Source organism: Camelus dromedarius, chromosome 4 (assembly GCF_036321535.1).
Source record: "Camelus dromedarius isolate mCamDro1 chromosome 4, mCamDro1.pat, whole genome shotgun sequence".
Taxonomy (NCBI): Eukaryota; Metazoa; Chordata; class Mammalia; order Artiodactyla; family Camelidae; genus Camelus; species Camelus dromedarius.
Window position 1 is genome coordinate 61,034,919 of NC_087439.1, and position 24,762 is coordinate 61,059,680.

A 24,762-nucleotide genomic window follows, 5' to 3' on the forward strand; every position below is an offset into this window, starting at 1 on the left:
TTTAGTAAATTATAGAATTGTGCAACTGTTTCCACAATCTGATTTTAGAACGTTTCCATCAACTCCAAAAGAAACCTTGTGTCCATTTGCAGTCACTTCTCATCCTAACCTCTAGCACAGGCAAGCTTTAATCTATTTTCTGTCTCTGGATTTGCTTTTTTTAGACATTTTATTTAAATTGAATCATACAATATATGGTCTTTGTGTCTGGCTTTTTTCACTTAGTATAATGGTTTGAATTTCATATGTATTGTAACACGTGTCAGTATTTGATTTCTTTCTATTGCCAAATAGTATTCCAGCTTAAGGATATACATTGTATTTATCCATTCGTTTGGACAGTTTCCATATGTTGGCTGTTGTGAGTGATGCTGCTATGGACATCCCCAAACAAATCTTTGTGTGGACATATGTTTTCATTTCTCTTGAGTAAACCCCCAGGAATGGAATTGCTGGGTTATGTGGTAAATTTATGTTTTAACTATTTAATAATCTTCCAAAATATTTTCCAAGGTGGCTATACCTTTCAATATTCTCACCAACAGTGTGTGAGGGTTCCAGTTTCTCCGCATAAATCACTTATTTTTATTCTGTTCCTGTTAGGTGTTTTTCCCTAGAGAAGATCAAAAGCCAGTAGAAAAGATGATAGAGCTCTTCATAAGGCTAAAGGAGATTCTCAATCAGATGGCTTCCGGCACACGACCGCTGCTAGACAAAATGAGATCCCTGAAACATCTGCCCAGAAGCTTTCCGTTAACACAGGTAGGAACGTCACCCAGTAATGTTCTTGTTAGAAAATTCCTTTTATCATATTAACTCTTATTTGAGGTTAGTTATAATACATTCGGCCACAAATATAGTACATTGACAAAAATCACTTACAGGAAAACTCTTCTGCTCTGGCAAAAGTTTTTGCCACTGAAATGGGTGGAGTTTAGCATTCTGCATTTCCATGTGGGGTACATGTTTTAAAGAAAATTATAAGGACACACTAAACATTATCAGGTTTTCTTCTATGTTGTTTTCGGTAGCATTTATAGCTCATATGATGTTAAAAATTGTGTATTTTTATCCCACAGGCTATGTATAGAGGCAACCGGATAAACACACCCCAAGGATCATTTAGTACCATTTCCCAGGCACTGTGCTCCCAAGGAATTACCACTGATTATTTAATTGCCCTGCTGCCCTCATCTCAGAGGCAGAAAGGCAACCACACCAAGGACTATTTGACTCATAAATTAAGTAAAGAGCAAATTGCTGCAAAATATGGGATTCCCTTACATTCCAGTGAGTATACTTCACAATCAGCACGGTTATGTCCTCTCCTGACAACGTTGTCTACTAATCTTAGCCTTTTATGAGAAATGAAGCATTAATTTCCCCCAAGAGTGAAAATAGAAAACACTCATACAGCACTTACCACACATGAAACATGTTAGGCGTATCAACTCATTCACTCTTCACAACCAGGGAAACTGGCACAGAGAGGCTGGGAAACCGGCACAGAGAGGCTGGGTAACCTGGCCATGGTCGCCCGACAGGAAAGTATCAAAGCTGTGGATCTGAGCACAGGCAGTCTGCTGCGAATTCTAACCTCTTAACCACAGCACTAGGAATTTGTTAGCCACAACTACACCTTGCCAGTAAATAATACAACAACATGCCTTAAATCTGCTCAGGGTCAATATTTTTTCTTAACTTTTTAGAATTAGAAATTTGTATTACACATAGAAGAGATTCGTGAATGCAGCAGAACCACAAACTGAACTGTGTGTTCAGTGACACTTCAAAGCTGTTTACTTAATCTATAAGCTTTGAGATGCAAAAAAATATGATCAGCTGAGCTCTTCCAAGTTATACAGGGAGGTTTAGTATAGCAATTGGATTGACTCATTTGTGCATCTTTTTATTCATTCAATAAGCATGTATTGGGGAACAGCTCTTATGTATCTGATACCATCCCAGCAGCAGATTTTTGTGTTTTTTTTAATTAAGTGCTGGTGAGGAAGATCTGTTGGAAGAAATTCTGAAATGTGGTTTTCAACCTTTCTAATTCCTCTTGGCAAAATGCCATCACTTATTATGGGCTTGCTTTTTGGGTTAAACTTTCACACCTAAAAAAAGATTTGTTATTATACTTTCTTACTTTGACACCAGATGCCTCATATCTGTCAGTAAAAAAGGAAGTGTAAGGCATATATTTTGGGGTACTGTAAAAATAAGCTATATCAATTTACCATGAAGAGATAGATTTTAAATGCATATACTAAATGGTTTTATTATACTTTTTCTTTCCAGCACCATTTTGCTTTTCCCTTTATAAAGACATCATTAATATGCCTGCTGGACCTGTGATTTGGGCTTTCTTGAAACCTATGTTGTTGGGAAGGATCTTATACGCACCATATACCCCTGTCACAAAGGCAATAATGGAAAAGGTTTGGCCATTGTCACTCAAAGTTTCTGTCCTGACTATTGAGATGATTTTTAAAGTAGTCAGCTTCCAAATTTAGTCTAGCTGTCTCAGATTTCTTTACAGCTTACATACTATTACCTTTGGCTTTCTGAAACTCTTAACAGTTCTCAACTTCTGCCCTGTATATGTGTAAACAATGTCGATTGGGTAGTAGCTCTTTGAAGGGAAATGAACCATGTTGACACTTGAGAATGAGGTTAGTTAAAGCAATGCCTCAGATTTTGCAGTTTATCTCCAAAGCAGAACATTTTTCTACAACTGGCACTTAACTTTCAAAGTGTATAAAAATAATGGCACTAGAAAAAATAATATTGTGGCATTGTATAACTAGTTTGAACAAAAACAATTGCTAAATTATAGATTCTTGGCTTCATATTTGGTTGTACAATTTGACATCTTTTATATCAATTTGACATCTTTATATAGAAGACAGATGTTGAGAAAGACAACATTATTAATAGTAACTATACTTATTATCTACCTAATTTAACCATAATGGCATTTCTCTCTCACTTTTAAAGTTGGCTTCAATGATTTGAATTATAAACTCGACGCTTTTAAAATGATAGAGTGAAAGTAAAAAAAAAAATCTCTGCTTTACATCTGCATTATTTGGTCATTAAACTTTAGTTTATGTAAATATAAATTATTTTAAGGTCTATATAAAAATGTATTTGAAGTCATCATTGATTTCTAGAATGCTCTTTGTTTTTATTGTATATTGTAATGCAGTCTTTTTTTCTTTCCTTTTTCCTTGACTCTCATCCCTTTCTCTCCCTGCTTGATCCTACTCTTTCGTGTGAACTAATGAATATTAGTATTCAAGGATGTGTCTTTCTATAATTTGCGTTCATTCCTCTAATCCTTTATATATTATTATACTATATGCACTTTCATATGCAGAATTCTTTGGCCATCATTTGCATTATTAAAATGAAGTTTCATTATAATAATTTTCTACATATTGCTTTAGTCACACAACAATACCATGTGGAAATTCTTCCAATTCAATAGATACAGTTTAGTCACTCTTGGAAGATTGCAAATTTTTTCATATCATAGAATTTACTCAACCAATCCTTAATTGTTGGGCAAACAATCCTTTTGTTTTCAGTGTTTGTTTTGTTTTGGGTTTTTTTTCATGTAAACAGTGTTGCAACTGATACTTCTTTGCATATGACTTTATACAGTGGTATTTTTATTTCACTGAGGTGAATGTTCAAGATTGAGGGACTGAAGGATACTGTATTCAATTTTAATGATTGTTGTCAGATTGCTTTTCAAAAAGGGCTATTTCTATCCCTTTCTACCAGTAATACATGAGAGTATCCTTCTTATATCCTTGAACTAGGATGTTTCTTTAATGGTTAACTTGTGAGAAATCTAGAAGGCATGCTTTAATTTTGCCTGTAAACCCTAAAATTTCCTGAATTTTTATAAGTGATCTTGACCCTATAAAATCTGCCATTTAAAACCTTTTGACCAAAATCTTTTGACCATGGGGGAAATTTCTGACAATGTTTTATTGACTTCACCTTGTAGAACTGTTCCTTAAAGTTATGTAACAAAACAACCTTAAGATTTTTTTTGAAATATAGGAAAAATACTAATCGACCAGATTTATTTTTGTTTTCTTTGTCTTTAAGTCTAATGTAACTCTGAGGCAGCTGGCAGAATTAAGAGAAAAATCTCAAGAGTGGATGGATAAATCACCACTTTTCATGAATTCCTTCCACCTGTTAAACCAGACGATTCCAATGCTCCAGGTAGGAGATGGTTCTGTTATTCACCTTCCTGTGAATTATAATTCTTTGAGATCTTAATCACCTTTGTTGTGGAAATGGGAAGATAATAACTTAGAATCCATATTCAACAGATTAAAATTGCCTCTCCTCCAGAGAGTGGGTCTGAGACTGGATAACAGATCTATCACTCATGTTTGTAACCATCCTCACCTCTTTTACCACAGTTCCTCTGTCTGTAATTCAGAGATAAACCATTTTACAAGTTGATCCTGAGACAGAAATAGTGATATAAATCCATTTTCCAAAGTGAAAATGCAATAAAAACTACTTAAAATATGCTTATTTTATTTCTTTCTCTAAATTATGTTTTGCTATTTTCACTGAACCAGAACTCCTAAAATACTAATATTCTGGAGAAGAATGTTAAGTTTGGGGAGTTTTTTGGTTGAAACATTTGATACTCTAGTTTAGGTTAAAGATTTGACAGTGCAACTCAAAAACAATGTACACTGGTTGAAAAGTGTAATCTGCAATTCTTGTAAAAGATGCAGGGTTTTCTGAAGATGATGCAAATAGTGTGGGGAAGTGTTCCAATCACAAAGAGCTATTGGTAGCTAAACACCAAACAGCAGAGTTAGACCCATTATCAACTGCAGAAGAGAAGATTGTCAAGAATGATGACCACTTAGGAACTTCAAGAGAGAATGGCTTGCATATCAAAGAATTGGAAAATTGATTGAACCCCGAAAGATTTTTGCAATGATAGCAACAAAAAATGCCCTTCTTTATAATCATGCTCAAGAAGTTAAACAGAGAACAAAAAATTTGTGTCATACAACTTTGTAAGAAAAGTTATACCCCTAGAATGGGGTATAACTCAGTCTTTGTTTTGACTAACAATTAGTGCATAGTTGCAATTACAGCCTGAAATTTTATTATAAATAATAAAATTAATTTCTAACATAGATATTTAATGAACTTAATATAAAATAGGCTTTTCATCAGACATCTTCCCCACAATTTATTGTTAAATTTGGTTCTAAATTTAAGCATGTCCACTTAAAGGGGTCTCTTTTAGTGAATCTCAGATAACAAAGGCAACATGGACAGTACTTTATTGACATAGGTATTTTCCACAGTGAAAAATTGCTCTTTTCTCCTAAAACTTTTTTTCTGGGAACAGACTAAAAACCTCACACGTATGTTTCATTAAGGAAAGTTTTGTTGGCTAAAGCAGTGAATTAATGATCTATACATAATAATTCCAAAGCACAGTAACTTGCTAAGAAGAAATCCTGTGACTATGCTTATAAAGGGATTATCATCTGACTGGAGTATCGTTATTCTCTTCTAGACCAAAATAAGTCATGAGTCTCAATTATGGAGGAAAATTTATTTCTGCAAGTGTGCACAGAATTTGAAACTTCAAGTTTCTATCGCATGACCTGGCTTTGCTATTGTGAACTCTTAGGCAAATGACTTAAAATACTTGCTACAGTTTAGGAATCTCTAAAATGGGTCTTTTGATAACCATGTCACAGAACTGTGAAAATCATATACGTGGAAACATTTAAGGGGGGAGGATATAGCTCAGTGGTCAAGTGCATGCTTAGCATGCATGAGATCCTGGGTTCAATCCCCAGTACCTCCATTAAAAAAAAGAAAGAAAGAAAATAGTATTATATATCATAGACAGGAATGGTTGAAACAGAAGTGTTGGGAGAATGGAAATAGAGTTTGTTGGATCATCTCTGAATTGCAGGTAACACAGTGCTTTACTTGTTAGTAATGCTGTAATTCAGATTTTCCATGATGCACAAATTAATTCTTAGTAAATAGTTAGATTTTAAAGAACTTGAGTTATCATGGTATGTAGCTGTGTGATAGCCATCTGTGTTTATGCTACCAGCTGCCCTTAGATCTCTCAGCAGCTACAGATTTAGCAAATTTATTATATATATGCTCTATTAATACATATTATTAATCACTTATCTCCATGATAACAAAAGAAGATATTGGTAAAAAGGACAGATTAATAAGTGGTGCTGAATCGTCCTGTAAAGGGAAAACAACTTAAGCCCAGCTCACATGAAAACTAAGCCATGAATTTCCACGTAAGATGAATAAACATTTCTTTATCTCCCTTCAACTTTTCCCCTGGCCATTACTAACTGTACATCCTTAGGGGAATTTACACAGTTTCTTGGACCCTAGCTTTGCCGTCTATTAATCGAGGATAATAATGTTAGGCAGTTAGAAAGAAATGAGCATGGGCAAGGGGAGAGAAAGGGGGAAAGAGCAACCCAGAAAATAACAGTACACCTGCGCTCAGGATAAGGGGCTTCAAAATTTTGTGACTTTCTATAAATGAGGATCAGCAAAGAAACCGGCTGAGACCTAATGCTGTGGCTGCGCAATAGAGAGGACTGGCTTAACTCGACCCAATGCGAATTATAATGTAATTAACATAGCAGTCTGAGCCCCCTCCCATAGGTTTCTCTGTGTACATCATGGGTAAGAACAAGCAAAAGGAATGGGCGTGCCTGAGCACTAGGAACTGAGCGGTGACTCAGTGAATCACAAAAATGCCCCCTAAGCCAGGATACCAGACAGGAGAAACAAAGGAGGGGTGCCATTTTTCCTCTCTTGAATTGGCCCACTCCCAGTTCTCAGGGGTGTACTATATTTTACTACCTTTTTACTTCACTAATAAAATCTTCTGTTTATATCATGCTTTCTGTCTCTCGTTAAAAATTCTTTTTGGGGAGGTTGACTGAGAACCGAGTTGACTTTTATTACCCTCCTCCCGGCAACAGTAGTACTTACCTCAAGATATTATTGAAAACTCAGTAGCAAAATCAAGGTAAACTCTAGTGCCCACCACATAATAAGGTCTCAGTTAGTATTACCGAGAAGAACAATTGCAGTTATAGAAGTTATGTCTCCTAACTGGAAGATAGCTACAAAAGCCTCTATATTTTAAAGCATTTATTGTTTTTTTTTTAATTTTTCAGTCTTTCTTATGAATAAAGAGTAATTTAAAGTTTTATCATCAGTTTATTTTTCCATGTTCACAAAGCTGCACTCATTACAGTATAAAACAATACCGTAATAATTTGCATTTGACTGTTCTGATAAGATGCGTCATTCAGGTCAACTTTACGGAAAAGTAACTGAAGCTGGAAAAGACTGAGTGCCTGCTGAAAACCTCACAGCTAGGAAGTTGTAGAACTAGAGTACAAACCAGTTCTGATGTTAAATTCCACGTAGACATTACAATTTTTATAGTTGTTTCAATTCTATAATTCAATTATGAACCACTAAAATTGTGCATAACATATGTTAAAAGTAAATAATATAGAAGCTATGGGGGAAAAGGACTGCTAAACTGAATATGATTTCCTAATGTTAATTATGGTCATAAAAGTGGTCAATAAGGCCACTTCAGCATGGTGACCAGTTTGTGTTTATAGACCTCAGCATTTCAAGTCACTACCAGCCACACACCTTTCTTTCTCAGAGATTTGTATGTGAGCCTTTGCAAGATGGTGCACTGATAATGCCCAGTAGTGGTACCTCATTTCACTGTGGGTATTATTAGAGAGATGATGATTAAACATGTTTTTGTCATGTATTAAAACTGACTCCCTACTATTATTTGTTAGAATACTCTAAGGAACCCATTTGTGCAAGTTTTTATAAAATTCTCCGTGGGACTTGATGCTGTTGAACTATTGAAACAGATAGATGAACTCGGTGAGTCCATATTCACAAAACTTTTATTCACTAGTCATGTCAGAAATGTGAAAAATGTTTCCCATATAAGATCTTTTTTTCCCCTTTTCTTCTGTATTTGGTTTCTAGCTATTTATTCTAAGAAAAGTAAAATCCTGGATATAGCCATCCATCTTCTTCCTAGTTAGTTGTACAGTTACAAGTACTAATGATTATTTGGATACCCAGTGTCTGCAGTTAGTTTCAATAATTATAATGCAGTATATTCCATGTAAATGCAGCTTGTCCTTCAATCACAGGTAAGTTGCTACAAGAGGATGTGATTTTTTTGGTAACTTGATGAAAAACAAGTCTTTAAGGACAAAAGAAGATGAAATGGGTTTTTTTGGCTACATTTATAATTTTATCTCCACTGGCCTCAGTATCACTTTGACTAACTCAGAATGTAACGGGAAGAGGTTATAAAGTTAGCAAAAGCAAACAAAGACAATGCAGAGACTCAAAAGAAAAATAAACCTAAATCAGTATTCAAAGTCTACTCCTCCTCTCATGGCCATTTAAAAGGAACATGCTGAAGCAGATCAAAGAAGGCTGTCTGAACTATGCATTCCCTCTGCCACATCCCCACCTTCAACCTCAGGGATGTAAGATATCTAATTCAGTCTGTGTCTGATTCCCTGTTGCTATGCAACCATGGGCATGAGGAAGGGATTGAGAGCATCAGAATTTGGCAACAGTAGAGCAGGTGCCCCTCCTTCTCCCCGGCACTACAGAGACTTAAATGATTCATGTTGTAAACCACTGGGGAGAAATTATGCCGACATTTATATTGTGTATAATTGTATGCATTTTATGTTCGTCAATCCAGTTTTATTTAAGAAAAGTATTAGTGATTAATTTTCCAAAAGTGTCATTTGGATAAGGAACATTTGATCAAAGTATCAGGGATAAATTACAAGGTTCTTATATAATTTTTTTTCTTTCCTAACTTTGGATATAGGAGATGAATTTTAGAATTTAAAATAAGGTTAAAATGACTACAGAAGTGAGACTTGCTGTTTGTATAATTGTATATGTAACTTAGTAGCTGAGATATTGTATACTTTGAATTGGGGAGGCACTGACTCCATAGCTCTTTGATTCCATCTGCCATTGTTGTGTTGATTTCCAATGACCACTGGAGGCCACTGTTCAACCACAGTTTTACCCCTCCCCCACCAACATCTATATCAAGCAAAACCTTTCACTTCAAATTCTAATGAGAGATGCTTTTAAGAAGTTGCCCTCTGTGAGAAGTTTAGTCTTCTATTGGATGATGGTAGAGACATGTTTAGGTTCTGTGAAGAGGGAGTTATGATATTCACAGCCTTCTCCGTATGCATGATGACCAAGTCAGTGAAAATTTAATTGGCCAAGTGATTTATTAACTTGCAATTTTATATTTACCCTTGTCTCAGTCAATTTCCTTCTAAGGAATCATGAAATTAAGGAACAATTAAATTCTCTTTCTTCCTGAATAATTACCTGAAATAAAATCTTGATCATTTTGTCTAGATTAATACATGTATCAATAGAGACAACTCTCATAAGGTTTTAAATCAAACAATATTAGAAAGTTGTAACTATGTGGCATAGATTGGCACGGTCTCCTAAGAAATTATTCTGTAGCACAACTTACTGAATGATAGAGTTTATTTGTTCCACACTCTCCATAGATTTTCCTTGGTTAAATTCCTACACTCACATTCCGTGAACAAAGCAAGCATTTCTATTTATTCAAAACTGTCACCTCTAGTTTATAGTTTTCTTCCTAACTAATGCAGTTATATATTTTTAAATTATTCACCTTTAGTCATTGGTTAATTAAATTGTAGCAGAATATACTTCTGAATTTGTTTTTTCATTCTTTGTACTTGGGTTTACTGTATCTGTAACTACTTCAACATTATCTCAATGAACATTTGCACAACTGGTCACAGTCTCCCAGATGTAGAGTACTAGATATTTTTAGAGTAAATTCTACAACTTCCTATTCCTTACAATCTAGTTTAAGGTTTAATACTCATCAAAAAGTTATATTTTGTCTCATTACTACCAAAAACAGCATTATAATACAACATGATAACATGCTTTGTGTCTGTTTTTTTCTCTCCTTAGATATTCTAAGGCTGAAATTAGAGAACAGCATTGACCTCATTGATCATCTTAACACACTGTCTTCCCTGACAGTAAATATTTCCTCCTGTGTATTATATGATCGTATTCAGGCGGCAAAAAGCATAGATGAAATGGAGAGAGAGGCTAAAAGACTTTACAAGAGCAATGAACTCTTTGGAAGTAAGTGCTGTTCCTCCAGAATTTGAGCTTCTCTTTGTACTAAAATTGGCCAAATTCTTCCCTCACTTCTTTCATCTAGAACTCAGAAAAATAGTCCGAGGTGAGGGGGAGGGCATTTTCCCCTCTGATGTCCTTAGACATGAGAACCTTTCATGTAGTCAACCACCCATATTGTCTGAGGAGCCTTAAATACGTTTAATTTTGTTGGTATGGTTAAAATTAAAACTGAAAAGGATTACATAGTTACAGGGTGAAGTTGAGTCCATCCTCATAATCAGTCAAGATTATTCATTTTAAGGTGTGTGTGTGTGTGTGTGTGTGTGTGTGTGTGTGTTTGTGTGTGTGTGTGTGTGTGTTTAATTTCAGTAAATGGCTTAGAGTGACATATTTAATCTGGCCACTTAGTTTGTGATTATATTCTCAAATTCCTGCTTTGAATCGCTGAGGTTGTCACTTTCAATTAGCCATCTTTTCTGTAAATTAGAAGTCTGAACTTACTGTGTCACATTACTAACTCAGTTGCCTGTTTGGCTGCCCCCTATGTGTACCCTCCAAACAATGAGTAATGTCAACCGTAAAATAACCTTTCTAATGTTGCTGCCATTTTATTTGTAGGTGTTATTTTTAAGCTTCCTTCCAATAGAAGCCGGAACAGAAGCTATGACTCTGAAAACATCTCTATTCCTCCTGTTGTAAAATATACCATCCGCATGAGTCTCAAGACTTCACAGACAACAAGAAGAATAAGAACCAAGATTTGGGCCCCAGGGCCACACAATTCTCCATCACACAACCAGATCTATGGCCGGGCTTTTATCTACTTACAGGATAGTATTGAAAGAGCCATCATTGAATTGCAGACTGGAAGGAACTCCCAGGAAATAGCAGTCCAGGTCCAAGCAATTCCCTATCCCTGCTACATGAAAGACAAGTACGTCCACTTTTTTTGAGAATTCATTTCTTTTCATTCATTTACATGTATCAGGTGAAAGGAGTAATGTTCACCAAACCTTTGTCAAATGCTTGTTTCCAGGAAAAAGTCCCCAGTATAGGGCACAACTCACTGTAGCTGCTCATTGTTACCCAAATGATGGTATCGTTTTTACCAAATGATCCATGTTTTCTTCATCATAACTGTTAGCTTTCCAAGGACTGTGGCCTCAAAATTAGGAGAATTGGACTCCAGACCTGAGCGCATTGCTGCATGATTTTGATGTTACTCACTCTCTACTGGTCTTGCTTTTCTCTAGTCAAATGAGAGTGTTAAAACAAGGCAATCTTAAAATCCCTTCCAACTCTCAAGTTTAATTAAAAATCTGTGAGTGCAGGGTCAGTTTTAAGAAAACTATTTAATAAAACACATTATTGATTGACCCTTTAAGAAAAATATTGTGCTATCTGAAACTATCATGTATTCTCAGTCCACTTGGTAGGAACCTGTATCTAAAGTGGGTTTTTTAAATGAACAAAATATGTAAATATCATGCTTTTAGACAACTAAATTTAAATGTTTAAGAAATTTGCCAGTCAGGTAGCACTGAATGGCTCCTCCACTCTGACCACAGTGAAAAAAGAAAGTCGGAGGACCAAGTTTTTCAAGCTCATTCTCCTACACCAAGCTTGGGGCAGAATATTACCTTAAACAAACTATAGTTGTTATTCAGCCAGTTATTACAGTTTATAGACAAGTCAAATGGGTCTGGATTTTTTTTTCTGTTTCTATCGCTGCTTCTGTCTTCTTTGGCTGTTTCAAGAGCTATAGATGAGATAAGGTCATGTAGCCCTTTTGTGCAGTTGTGATACTGGGAGACAGGCTGGTTGTCCAGGTTAAGTGCTTATCATGGAAGCCAGTCAGGACCTTGCTGCCTAAACCATGTGTGAGCTGCCGGCTTGCATGAATAGTAAAGACCTGCCGTCTTTAAGTGAAAATTCTCATTGTTTTACTGACTTTTTTCCCCTTGTAAATTGTAGTACCTAGGATGGTGGTTACCTGGATGTTTCTTTTAAGAGTAAAGTAACTGTACTCTTCATTCTTCGTGGCAGTATGAACATAATGCCTCGTGTTTGTTGCCTACAAAGTACTTTCACATATGTCATCTTGTTTGTTCCACCGAACAACCTCATAAAGTAGGAGCAGGTATTATCAGCCACACTTTCTAGATAAAAAAAGTTGAAATCCAGAAAGGTCAAGTAAATTGCCCAAAGATGAATAGCTGGTACTGCACTGGTCTTTTGATTACAATACCAGAATTTTCTCTTTCATACTATACTAAACCTAAAATACACAATCCCTTGGAAGAAACATAAGCAGGGATTTGTTATTAATGAATGAGGGCCTTTACCTAATTCTAGAGCCAGAAACAGCATCAAAGCTGGACCAAGACAAAATTCATTCAACAAATATTCTTTAAGTGCTTTCCTCGTGCCACATAGTTTCCCAGGAACCAATAAAATTGGATGTGGCCCCAACCTTCACTCCTTCTCTACAAAAAAAAAAAAAAAAAAAAAAAATCCCTCATTTCTGTAATGGTGATACACTCCTGATGCTAAAGTGATAATGAATGATGATGAGGTCATGTTCCATTAATATTTGCATTTTTCATGGGGAACTTCAAGGTAGTTCCTTGGCCTTATAGATCAAAAAGAAAATGGCCTTGGGATGTTTTTGCAAGTGAAAACTTACGTGGAGCCTAATATGTAAAACAGATCAATTTAGAGTTTCTCTCCTTAAGAACTGCTCCTTTGCCTTAGCCCACAGACAGTGGTTAATGTCAGAACCATGGCTCTCAGAGGATGGTCCCTGGATCAGCAGCATCAGCATCACCTGGGAAACTGTTCAAAATGCAAATTCATCACCCCACCTCAGATAGAATAAATCAGAAGCTTATGGGTGAGGCCAAGAAATCTGTTTTAATAAGCCTTTCGGGTGATCCTGATGCATGTTAACTCTGACAAACACTGCATTTGAACATTCAGGTATCCTGGGCTGGCCTCTCAGGAATATATGAAGTCTTCCAGTGACCCTCTAGTTTAGCATGTTACCAGAAAAAGCATTTCTATACTGTTTATGAAACATCTCCTAGAGCATTATTTTCAGGAATTCAAGTTCTTTGTCTACATTTTAAATCAGATGATTTTGAGTTTTATTTTATTTCATTTGGGGGAAATTTGGCTTAATAATAACTGTGAGCTTCCAAAGAGTAAATAAATACAGTAATTTGGGAAGATACAGCTTTTAGCTAGATAAACCAATCATCATCTGATTTTAAATCTGCCTTTTAGATAGGAATTTGGTTTAGACAATGGAGTTTAGAGCCTTGCAATTATATTTACATAATAATTATTTTCTTGAACAGGACATACTCAAATAAACTTAAAACAATTTGGAAATTTGATCTAACAATCCACAACTGTTTTACTCTTGTAGCATTAAAGCAAGAAAATAATGGGTCTACTGTTAAGTCAGCTTCACACTTCATAAAGGAGTCACATTAATAATTATTCTCAATTTCAAAATAAGAGTATACTTTCAATGTAACAGGGAGTGTGTTCTTTATGTATTACAGTCTGCAAGTGTGACATTCATCTTGGTCACTGGATTTTTGTTTTCTTGTTTTTGTTTTTGTTTTTTCTTACAGCTTCCTAACCAGTGTCTCTTATTCTCTTCCAATTGTGCTTATGGTTGCCTGGGTAGTATTTATAGCTGCATTTGTAAAAAAGCTTGTTTATGAGAAAGACCTCCGGCTTCATGAGGTAAGTTGAGAATCTCTTCTTATTATAAATTAGTTCTGTCTATATAATAATTAATTACTATGATTATCATCACACTTTCACAGGCTCAGAAAGCCTGACCCATACCTTGTGAATTAGATAAAAAAAATATTTTGTGAATCTTTAAAGGCAGCTAGTATGGCAACATTCTATTTTCTTAAAAAGTTACATAGAATTCATAAGTGCTTCTGAAAAACAAAATCTGAATAATTCTCAATAAAATTTGAGTGCAATTTGTAATCCTAAGAGCAATGTTTGCCCAAGCAGTTACCTATAAGACTCAAGATTTAACAGAGGAAGTTTAAGTAATAATAATAACAACTATTAAGGCAGGAAACTTATTGGCATAGTAACTTAATGAGTCTGGATGAAAATACAGATGCAGATACAGATATAGATGTAGATATGGACTTGGACATGGACATAGACAAGACATATGGCTTGTTTCCGTGCTCAAGAAGCAAATTCTTTTTCTGATATACCTTGTCTCCTTCAGTTATCTCCCACTGACTCGTGATTTATGGAGACTTAAGAATTTCACATTATGCTACTGATTGCATTGATAATATGGCTGCAGAATAGGGGACATGGGATGTAAAGTGTGCTCCCCTCTTGAACATATTCTTTGTCATTATCTCCAAATCCAAAATATGTCACTTTTCTTTAGAATTTATGAAAAAGCATTATGTGATTTTTGGATTGTATTGAAATAGAAATTATTTTATCTCATCCTGTAATGAGCCCATTCTTACACTTAGTCATGGAGTGAAAAGATAACAGAAACATTTCACAACTGGGGCACAATAATTATTGCAAGGCCTGGCTGACAGTCTGAAATAATGAGGTTAGAGTCACCTGTTAGCCTGCTTGTACTTTTCAGACTTACTTTGCCAATGATTCTAAGCAGTTGATTATTTCTCCTCACAAGGTACAAATTACTGCTTCTTGTTTTTGTTAGCTCAGCATCAGACTTCCAGGGTCGGCCTAGCGTTTGAACCTATCCTTCTTGCCTTTTCTGTTTGAATTCTGAATGATCCTCAGCTGCATTTTCATATTTCAGTTATAATTTGGTAGAAGTCTCACCAACTGGTTTAAGCCCTGTTATATTCAGGACTGTGTACAACGTTTCCTTAATCCCAGTTTAGAATCAATGCCCTGGACCATAACTTTGGTTGCAAGCTCCTACCCTATATTTCTCTTTCAGGTTTCTGGTACTCAGAAGTAAATCTTTACGAATTAAAGGAAAACTTTGAAGTAGAAAACTGTGATAGACACTTAAGTTCTTTTCTACTTCAAAATAAATATCTACCTAAAAATTTTTGAAGCACAGTAAATATGTGTGTATATATACATATATGTGTGTAATATATGTGTCTATTATATATATAATACATATATTTGTATGTATAAAATACACACACTGTATTATTTTGGTTTGAAAGTACTCTCTGAATGCATCTATGGATGCCACAAAAAAATATCAAACACGATAAAGAGCTTTTATTTCTCAATAGAAGATGTGAAAGACATTTTTATTGATGAAGTAGTTTCTGTTTGGTAGCTCTGTGTTTTCATTGTGAAGGCATCTACTTTCAAAATTTAACCACCTGATCCTGGGGGTAAAGATACACAGTGGAAGATCACTGAACCTGGAATCAAAAAATCAGGCTTTGAGTCTTCCAGTTCATATTCACTTGGGCCCAATTCCTTAAACTTTCTGAGTCTTATCATCTAGACTTCATTCCACACTATATTTCCAGAATGTACTTTCTCACTGCCAGAACAGAAGAGGCATTCAATTATTCATTCTTTATCAATTCTAAGATAATGATTTTTCTCTTCACATTTTAAAGCCTCTGAAACTGACATGTATTTGATAGGCCGTCATAATTTATTTGGTAGTGATTTTTTTTTTCTTAGTGGCATGTAAAATAATGGCACATCTTAAAATTAGTAGTGTCCTAGATTCAAAGAAATACGGTCTATTTGTGAGATGAGTTGATGGAAGTAGGTGTGGAATGAGTAGAAAATTCCTAATGCCCCTGCTCAGCCTCCCTCACTGACACAGTTCCACAGGTTGAAACTAACCTCCTTCTCTGTAAAGAGGAGAAAGCTGAGCCCGGACAGTGAGAGGTGACTTGCTGAAAACTATGAGCTAGTTAATGATACATCCGCATCCAGAACTCAAGTGTCCTGACCTACAATCAGCTCTCTTCCATGTCATAGCGACCTTCCCTCTCACAATTTTACTTTAGTAGCATAGATTCTTAAGGACTTTTGAAGATAATGATGGATAATCTCTTAGATCACCAGCGACTCAGGATCTCTTTTTAATACTATCATTTTAATATTCGTGGAGGTCTGAAGCTGCCCATTCTCCGCTTCCTTCTCACTCCAACTGAATAAAAAAAGTATAAAAAAAAAACCTTTTTCATCTGTAGTTGTTCTCACATCTAGGCAGGGAAACCAGGTCAGTTGCTACTTCAGTGAAGCCATTCATCTTTGACCTTTGTATGGTATGATTGGGCACAAATAGTAATGCCCAGTAAGCTTATTGATGAAATTAAGCCTGTAGCTTTTTAAAAAACACTATTTCAAAAATGCAGTTTTGTTCTGCATTCCTTGCTTTTTAAAATTAAAATATTAAAACTATACAAAAGCTGATTTTATATCACACAGAAGAGTAGTTTTTCACATTATTTTCTTGGTTTTGTGGTTAGTTTCATCTATTTGCTCTAATATAAGTCATTTATGGGGTCTTCATTGCTTATATACATTTGGAGACAAGATTTTGGAGTTGTTCTTTCTCAGTTCAGACAGGTAATCTGAAATGTCTGTGGTTTGCGGAGGGGTTACCAAGAATTATGCAAGAGTTTGTAGTCCTGGGGTGCTTCACTTTACAGTTTTTTTAATGTCTTCTTAATATACACTATCCATCTTACCAGTGAGAGTTTGGAATATTCCAAATAATGGTCATGATATCCTTTATATCTTGCTTTTAAAAATAATATAAATATCTATAATAGAATATAAAAATTGATTTATAAAGTATTGTTTCTTATTAACTAATGGTTGATATTCAAGAATTAAATAGATATTGCTGTCAAGTAAATATATACATATTTATGATTTCTTTTCCTGACAGCATTAGTGTCAATCCCAGTGCATAAACGTGTCTTAAATGTGGCAACACTTTTATCCAAAATCGTACAGAATCTCTTTCTTCTCATTATTTTCTGCCAAGAACTGTAGCAGACTTTACACTGTGCAAAGGGCTTTTCCTGAGTAACAGATTATCAGCTATTGATGAATTGCTCCAGCAGGTTTGGGAGGCTTGAGACGAGTGACTCTGATTACAAAGCTGGCACCTGAATCTGTCACTCTTAGGAGGAACTAACAACATCCAAGAAAGCGTAGCCAGCCATTCTCTGTGGGCCACCTTCCATTAGCAAGTTTAATCTTGTTGATTATCACCACGTTGGCCGTGAATCTGGATAATTTATGGATAACTTACATGCTTTTACTGCTTTTTCTCTTCATGAATAACAGCTGTTCTTCTCAGGGCACAAAATCTTAAAGTTTAACACTGAAGTTTGATGCTAGAATGTTAAGTAGTAAACACTTCTGGAAGCACCTAACTCAATTTGTTTTGATAAAAAACAGTGATCAGTCCCCAACTTTTACCAACTCTTGGGACTAGAAATCTGATCTTAAGTCTTGATAATTTCAAAATTACAGAGACAAACGCCTTCAGTCCTGGTTTTTCAGTTTGCTAAATTATCTTTTAACAAGGCTATGAATGGAGAATTTTCTAGTTATATAAATGTTTTATACTGAAGCTGTCAATTGTCAAGGAAGGAAAACACACTTATACACAAAAGGCAGCTTTATTTCATGTCCTTGATAGTGTCCTGGATATTTTATCTTTGCCTTATTGACATTGCCTCCTACTGATATACATTGCTATTGGAAGGGAAATATTTTTGTATAGGTCACATGAAATTAGGCAGTAAATATCAGCTTTGGGGTAGTTATATAGGTTCTAAAACTCCCCCGTTCAATTATATTCAGATAAGCATTAAACTCAGTAAAAACCTCAAAATGCAAATAACAGGAAAGGTAAACAAAGAGAGCTAACATGTCATGACCACATTTGAATTGGTGAGTATCTCTGAAATGAAGTCATCAAACATGACACAGTGATTTCTCAAATGGTGTAGGGTACAGGGAAATAATTGCTAAAATAAGATCTGTGAGGTCTTTTTCACACCAAAATGTAGTTTTCTTTTCAATGATAGATAGAAAGCAATTGAAGAAAACCTTCAATAGTGAATCTTCACTCCATGCTGATTTTTAAACTTTGACCCTCACTTCTATTCCTGTGGAAACATAGGTTGAGTTTGTATTGCAAAGGGTGGCAGAGTCAGGAAGGTGAGAAGCAGTAGGGAGAGTAGAGGGTTAAGGAGGAGGGCAAAGTTAAGAGGGAAAGTCACAGGATTTCCCCAGTGGTGATTAGCTTAAGGCCCACAGCTTGGACTGTTGGCAGTCAGGTAGCTGTTTCCATGGTAACAACTGGAGCAGCAGAGTTATCAAAATGTGCTAAGTTGCAAAGGCAGAAAGTAAAATTCACTATTTTGCTTGTGGAGTGAAGGATTTGGCACATTCCCTATTATTTTTTTCCTAAACAAGTTAGGTTTAAAGGGGGAAAGCATTGAAAATCCTTGATTTTTTACAAAAAAATATTGGATGATAAAGCCATTAGTGGAACATTTCTTTGTTCTTTTTTTTTTAATGGAATATTAGATTCATAAACTTCACATTAATCAAAAGTTGTTAAAACTAAAAACCAGGTACAAAGTCAAGTCACCGAATTCAAGGCACTAAGGTCCTGGAGACTTTAGATCTTTCGGAATCCATTTTTTCTTTCTTTCTTTCTTTTTTTTTTTATTTTTTATTAAGTATAGTCAGTTTACAATGTGTCAATTTCTGGTGTACAGCATAATAGTTCACTCATACATAAACATACGTATATTCATTTTCATATTCTTTTTCATTATAGGTTACTACAAGATATTGAATATAGTTCCCTGTGCTACATAGTATAAACTTGCTGTTTATCTATTTTATATATAGTATTCAGTATCTGCAAATCTTGAACTCTCAATTTGTCCCTTCCCACTCCCTTCCCTCCCTGGTAACCATAAGTTTGTTTTCTATGTCTGTGAGTCTATTTCTGTTTTGTAAATATGTTTATTTGTCTTTTTTTAAGATCAGAATCCTTTTGAATTAATCCACAAACACCTCATGCTGGTCTATTTTTCTATCTTGGTGGAGTGCCTTGGCCTTTAGGGATATCACTGAGTTATTAAAGAATATCAATTGAGAGAGAAGTGTAGATTATCTGAGATACATGCATTCATTTAGGGTTCATGGACATTTTGTTGGAAAACAAAGATGACAAACCTGACCCCACCTATCAGCGATTTTAAGGATGGGGAAGTTGTGTCAGAAGGCAGAAAGTCTCTCTTCAAAGTTTTCATGTTTTAAATTCATAAGAATCAGGTCTATTCTGTTTCTCTCAGGAATATGAATATTGATTGTGTTGTTCATTAATGTTTAGTGAAAAATATGGAGTTTTATTGTCTCAGTTTCTACAATGAATTTGAAGTAAACCATGGGTTTTCACCAGCTTGAAATATTCATGCCTACACAAATGCCAAATTCATGTTGTAAAATTCTGCAGAGGATACCATAAATTTTGATGATCTATTCTAAACTTGTTTAATCTGGAGATACCACTCAGATACCAGTGATAAAATGAAAGTGTCAAAAAACAAAACAAACCTCACCATCCAAATCATTCATTATATTGAGTCACTCTGGGAGCATACAGTCTAAGGTGGGCTGGAATAAATGGTCACATTAATTTCACGTAGCAGGCGTGGACAAATACTAGACTTAAGTAAATCATTAAACTGCCTAGTTCCGTGTATATGAAGAGTCTCATGGACATTTTGGAATGGTACAGCAATAATTGTTATTTGAGAGAATATTAGCTTGAGAAGCGGCTAACACCTTCCCCTTTTTACAGTACATGAAGATGATGGGTGTGAATTCCTGCAGTCACTTTTTTGCCTGGCTTATAGAGTGTGTTGGATTTCTACTGGTCACCATCATCATCCTCATCATTATTCTCAAGTTTGGCGATATTCTTCCTAAAACAGATGGGTTCATCTTGTTCCTGTACTTTTCGGACTATAGCTTCTCAGTTATTGCCATGAGCTATCTGATCAGTGTCTTCTTCAACAACACCAACATTGCAGCTCTGATTGGAAGCCTCATCTACATCATTGCCTTTTTTCCATTTATTGTTCTGGTTACAGTTGAGGATGAGTTGAGCTATGTAATAAAAGTATTCATGGTAAGTCAGCTGTCACAGCTGAATGGTCAGCGTGTGAAAAGAATGGACCTTTTTGTGTGCTTAGTCCCTCAGAATGAAAGTACACTTACCTAAATTTAAAAGTTCAATGATTGCAAGGTGTGCTTAACTGTCCTAACGAGAGTCGATTCTTCCTACATCATCATCTACCAAACAAGCATAAGTCTATGAAAAGAAAACTTTCACCCACAGTTTCTAAAGCCATAATGTGTGATGCTGTTAAGAAATAATTCTTAGGGGGGTGGGTTGAGGTATAGCTCACTCGTAGAATGCATGCTTAGCGTGCATGAGGTGCTGCATTCAATCCCAAGTACTTCCATTTAACAATAACAACAAAAAGAAATATATCAAGTTTTGAAGACCATCAAGAATTCTGACTTCTCTCTGGCCCAGTTCTTTAAATATCTTAGCACCTATATCATTGGCGTTATTCTCATAGATGAATACTTCTCATGGTTTTTATGACATACATTATGACATACAAGCATAAAGACAGGTCACTGACAGCATATAATCAATTTTGAATTCTTTTCTACTTTTTCAATTCAAAATACTAAATTAATTTAAGAATTTTAATGAAAATACTAAGATTACTGACTGAAATTTGGAAAGCAGAAGTAAAGCTCATCGTTGTCTGAGGGTCATATTAAAACTGTGCTGTTTATGGAAATGAAAAGTGATAAATAACTTTCATTTGACACTGACTACCTTCGGTTTAAATGATATTTAAATTTTTAATTTGTTGCCTTATAAGTATTCAGTCAATTGACATTTTCTTATATTTTCATTCATAATACTTCTATTACTTGAAGTCAATCCACGAAGTAAAAGCATCTTCTAGCCGTGAACATTTCATTTGTTAGTCTTAACATTGCAATGCCCTATAATTACTGATTTTATAAATTGCTAAGGAACATTTAATAAATTTATAGATATACAGAATTTTTGTCAAATATTGTCCAAGTTATCAATTCCCTGCTTTTGTTTTCTGCAACTTCATCTCCTCCTCTTTCAGAGTTGTAGCATGCTTGATGAGGAGCTTCTGTATTTTTAAATATGCTTGGAGAGTTAGTGTCAATTTAATCTATATAAATGCCCAGCGTTTTCAGTATGTTAAGATCCCTCTGGGTGAAATGTACAGAATCTACAAGAACTGTCATTGCTGTCGATTTTCTTCACAGAGCCTGCTATCCCCAACAGCTTTCAGTTATGCGAGTCAATACATTGCACGGTATGAGGAGCAGGGCATTGGTAGGTTCACTTTCTTTAAAATTGTATTTCATCTTTCATACCTGCAACACATCTCACAGAAAAGTAAATATATGTGTTCACTTCGTAGGTCTTCAGTGGGAGAATATGTACAGTTCCCCAGTTCAGGATGATACCACTTCGTTTGGCTGGCTATGCTGTCTAATCCTAGCTGATTCTTTCATTTATTTCCTTATTGCTTGGTATGTTAGGAATGTTTTCCCAGGTATGAACATGCTTCCTACAGATATATGATTTCTATGGTTGCCATCATTATAAATCTGCTAACATATATTTTTTTAATATTTGATTTGCCATATATCATTTCCAAAAGAAATACTTAAATCCCAAAACTAACCAGAAATGTCCAGGATGAGATAATGTACTGTTGAGTTTTTTTCTCTGTTGTCCCTTTAAAGGATGGGATGAATTAAGAAGCATAGAGTCCAGTCTTTCCAAATGGGAGTACAGTGTTTTGTTTGTTTTTGAGGGGAGTACAATGTTATAAGGCAAAAATCAAATCTCCTAATTCTAAAGAGAATGTATCAGATTCTAATGGAACAAGACTAGTTGGGTTCCCCTCCTAGGTCTCAAGTGGCTAAAACTTCTAACATGCTTAGGAGTTTTTCCATTAAGCCCTATTTATATGTGTGCATTTTTTGATGCTGTAAATGAATAAAAGACTATTATTCTATGCCAGTTGTATAAAATTTCTATGGAAGAGAAATATGTAGAAACAGAAGCAGATAAGTGATTGTGACTTTAGGTGAGAGTAGGGATTATCTGCAAAGGGCTTGGGGAGCTTTTTGGAGTTATTGGAATGTTTGGCTTGTGGTTATGTTTGTACAACTTTATATATTTACTAAAAATCATCTAACCCTGTGCTTACAATGAATAACTTTCATAGTATATAATTATACCTAATGAAGCTATTTAAAAAAGAATTTTAAAAGTTTATATTTTTCACTTTACTTTGGAAACGGAGACCACCTGTTATTAGTTTTACAGAGTATCAAAAAGTAAAAGTACTTCCTGAACACAATATAGTAAGTGCTCTGTTTTTTAGCTTCTGATGCTTAATGTTAACAATCAATATTTTTTTCTTAATACATTGTTCTTACAGGTACATATGGTATGGCAGCTCCATGGTATTTTCCAATCCTTCCTTCCTATTGGAGGGAGCGATTGGGATGTGCAGAAGTGAAGCATGAGAAAAGCAACGGCCTCATGTTTACTAATATCATGATGCAGAACACCAACCCATCTGCCAGTAAGACAAGTAGGTCAACAACTTGCATCACTATAGAGAAGTGATATAAAATTTACATGACTAGTGATTTTAATTATGTCTTTCTAAATGGCAGAGTTATCATCCTTTTAGTCATGGATGAATATGTCTACACATATGTGTTTGGACTCTTAGGGAGATTAAACTGTGGCTTTTTCTGGGCTCATTAGCTCAGTTGGTTAGCATATGGTGCTAATTAGGCCAAGATTGGAGATCCCTTTGTGGTCCAGTTAGAGTCACACAGAGAAAAATTTTGTTCCTTGGCCCCAGTCTGCACCTCTAACTCCAGCCATCTGTCGCTAGTCATAAGGAATAACCAAGTAACAAGTATGGATAATTTAGCATAACCCATCACCAACACTGAACGAACACTTTAAGGCTCATGTCTTACTGACATTGGGTGAGCAGTGTCGTCTTTGCAAACTAAGGATGACCCATGTAAGTGGTCCTTTTGTGATGCCTGAAGGAGATGCAGAGAGTAATTAATGATTCTATAAACCACAGATCTGAGTGAGTCTTGTCACTGTAAAATCACACCTTACAGATATTTATTCAATAAGTGAGTGTCATCCTGTCCAATTGGAGGACCAAGCCTTAAAATTATATTTAGAATATTTGAGATCTGTTGAATAATGGAGAATTCATTATTATGATACTATATTCTGGGACTACTTTGTCTGACAGAGAAGGGCAATGTAAACCTTGGAGTGTGGTATCACACCCTCATTCATTTTTTAAACAAGTGAGAAGGCTGAAGACTATAATAGATCATTTGTTTCTGGAGTTACATTTTACTTCGAGGCTTGTATTTTTATAATCTTCAATTTTTAATTAAGGAAAAGTCTAATTCTAGCTACATTTTCCCTCCTTGTGAGCTTACAACTCTTGTCTTGATTTCTCTCCAGGTCCTGAAGACACGTTTCCCTCCAACATTGAGCCTGAACCTAAAGATCTTACAGTTGGGGTTGCCCTGCATGGGGTCACAAAGATCTATGGATCAAAAATTGCTGTTGATAACCTCAATTTGAACTTTTATGAAGGGCATATTACTTCATTGCTGGGGCCCAATGGAGCCGGGAAAACAACTACCATGTATGTTACTTTCAACATTTAGTGTCATGAGAGCATAGTACTTAATATTTCCTCACCTCTTTCATAAAAGACAGTTATTACCTCTTCCAGATGGCTTAAGATAGCTTAACTTGTATACTGTAGAATGGAGTGTAAATCAGAGATCCCAAACTATGAGCTCAAAGGCCAGATCAGACCCACCTAGTACTGCCCCCAGTACTTAAAATTTTTAATTTCAGTACAGTATTTAACAATGGGGGAGTTTTCTAATAAAAACAAATATTCCTGGCGTCTCTGAGATAATAGGAAGTTCTGGCAACATCTGAGTCCACAGGTTTAGGTAGGGGCAGTTGGTTGGGGCTTAATGGTGGCTGTTCTTAAGGGGAGTATCTGTTTTCTGGTTCATCCCTGGTCCCCACCAATCTTTACTGCCTCACACACTCAGTCTGTTTCATTTATTTGCATTTTTATCCTGGCCCGTGTCCAATTTGGGTTTATACACCCTGGTATAAACACACTCAGCCCCAGCTGCTCTATTACAGGGAACCCTTGCCTTGATTCATGAAGAAAGAAAAGAATCACCAGCTATCAGATATAGATCAAAAAGGCCACATGTGTTACATGGGCTGTTCTTTCTCTCTCTTTACTT

The 24,762-nt window shown here is 35.4% G+C and overlaps 1 protein-coding gene across 1 annotated transcript in view; it reads left to right on the forward strand.

The window, feature by feature from the left end:
• Positions 1 to 24,762, forward strand: part of ABCA12 (ATP binding cassette subfamily A member 12) — a 153,722-nt gene that overhangs the window by 89,713 nt on the left and 39,247 nt on the right. Inside the window, exons 16-28 of the mRNA XM_064485413.1 lie at positions 604 to 762; positions 1,080 to 1,290; positions 2,302 to 2,441; positions 4,126 to 4,245; positions 7,890 to 7,980; positions 10,117 to 10,296; positions 10,912 to 11,227; positions 13,935 to 14,049; positions 20,159 to 20,488; positions 21,688 to 21,757; positions 21,846 to 21,980; positions 22,878 to 23,024; positions 23,948 to 24,134. Coding sequence (XP_064341483.1) covers positions 604 to 762; positions 1,080 to 1,290; positions 2,302 to 2,441; positions 4,126 to 4,245; positions 7,890 to 7,980; positions 10,117 to 10,296; positions 10,912 to 11,227; positions 13,935 to 14,049; positions 20,159 to 20,488; positions 21,688 to 21,757; positions 21,846 to 21,980; positions 22,878 to 23,024; positions 23,948 to 24,134 — 2,201 coding nt within the window. The remainder of the gene's footprint in view (positions 1 to 603; positions 763 to 1,079; positions 1,291 to 2,301; positions 2,442 to 4,125; positions 4,246 to 7,889; positions 7,981 to 10,116; positions 10,297 to 10,911; positions 11,228 to 13,934; positions 14,050 to 20,158; positions 20,489 to 21,687; positions 21,758 to 21,845; positions 21,981 to 22,877; positions 23,025 to 23,947; positions 24,135 to 24,762) is intronic.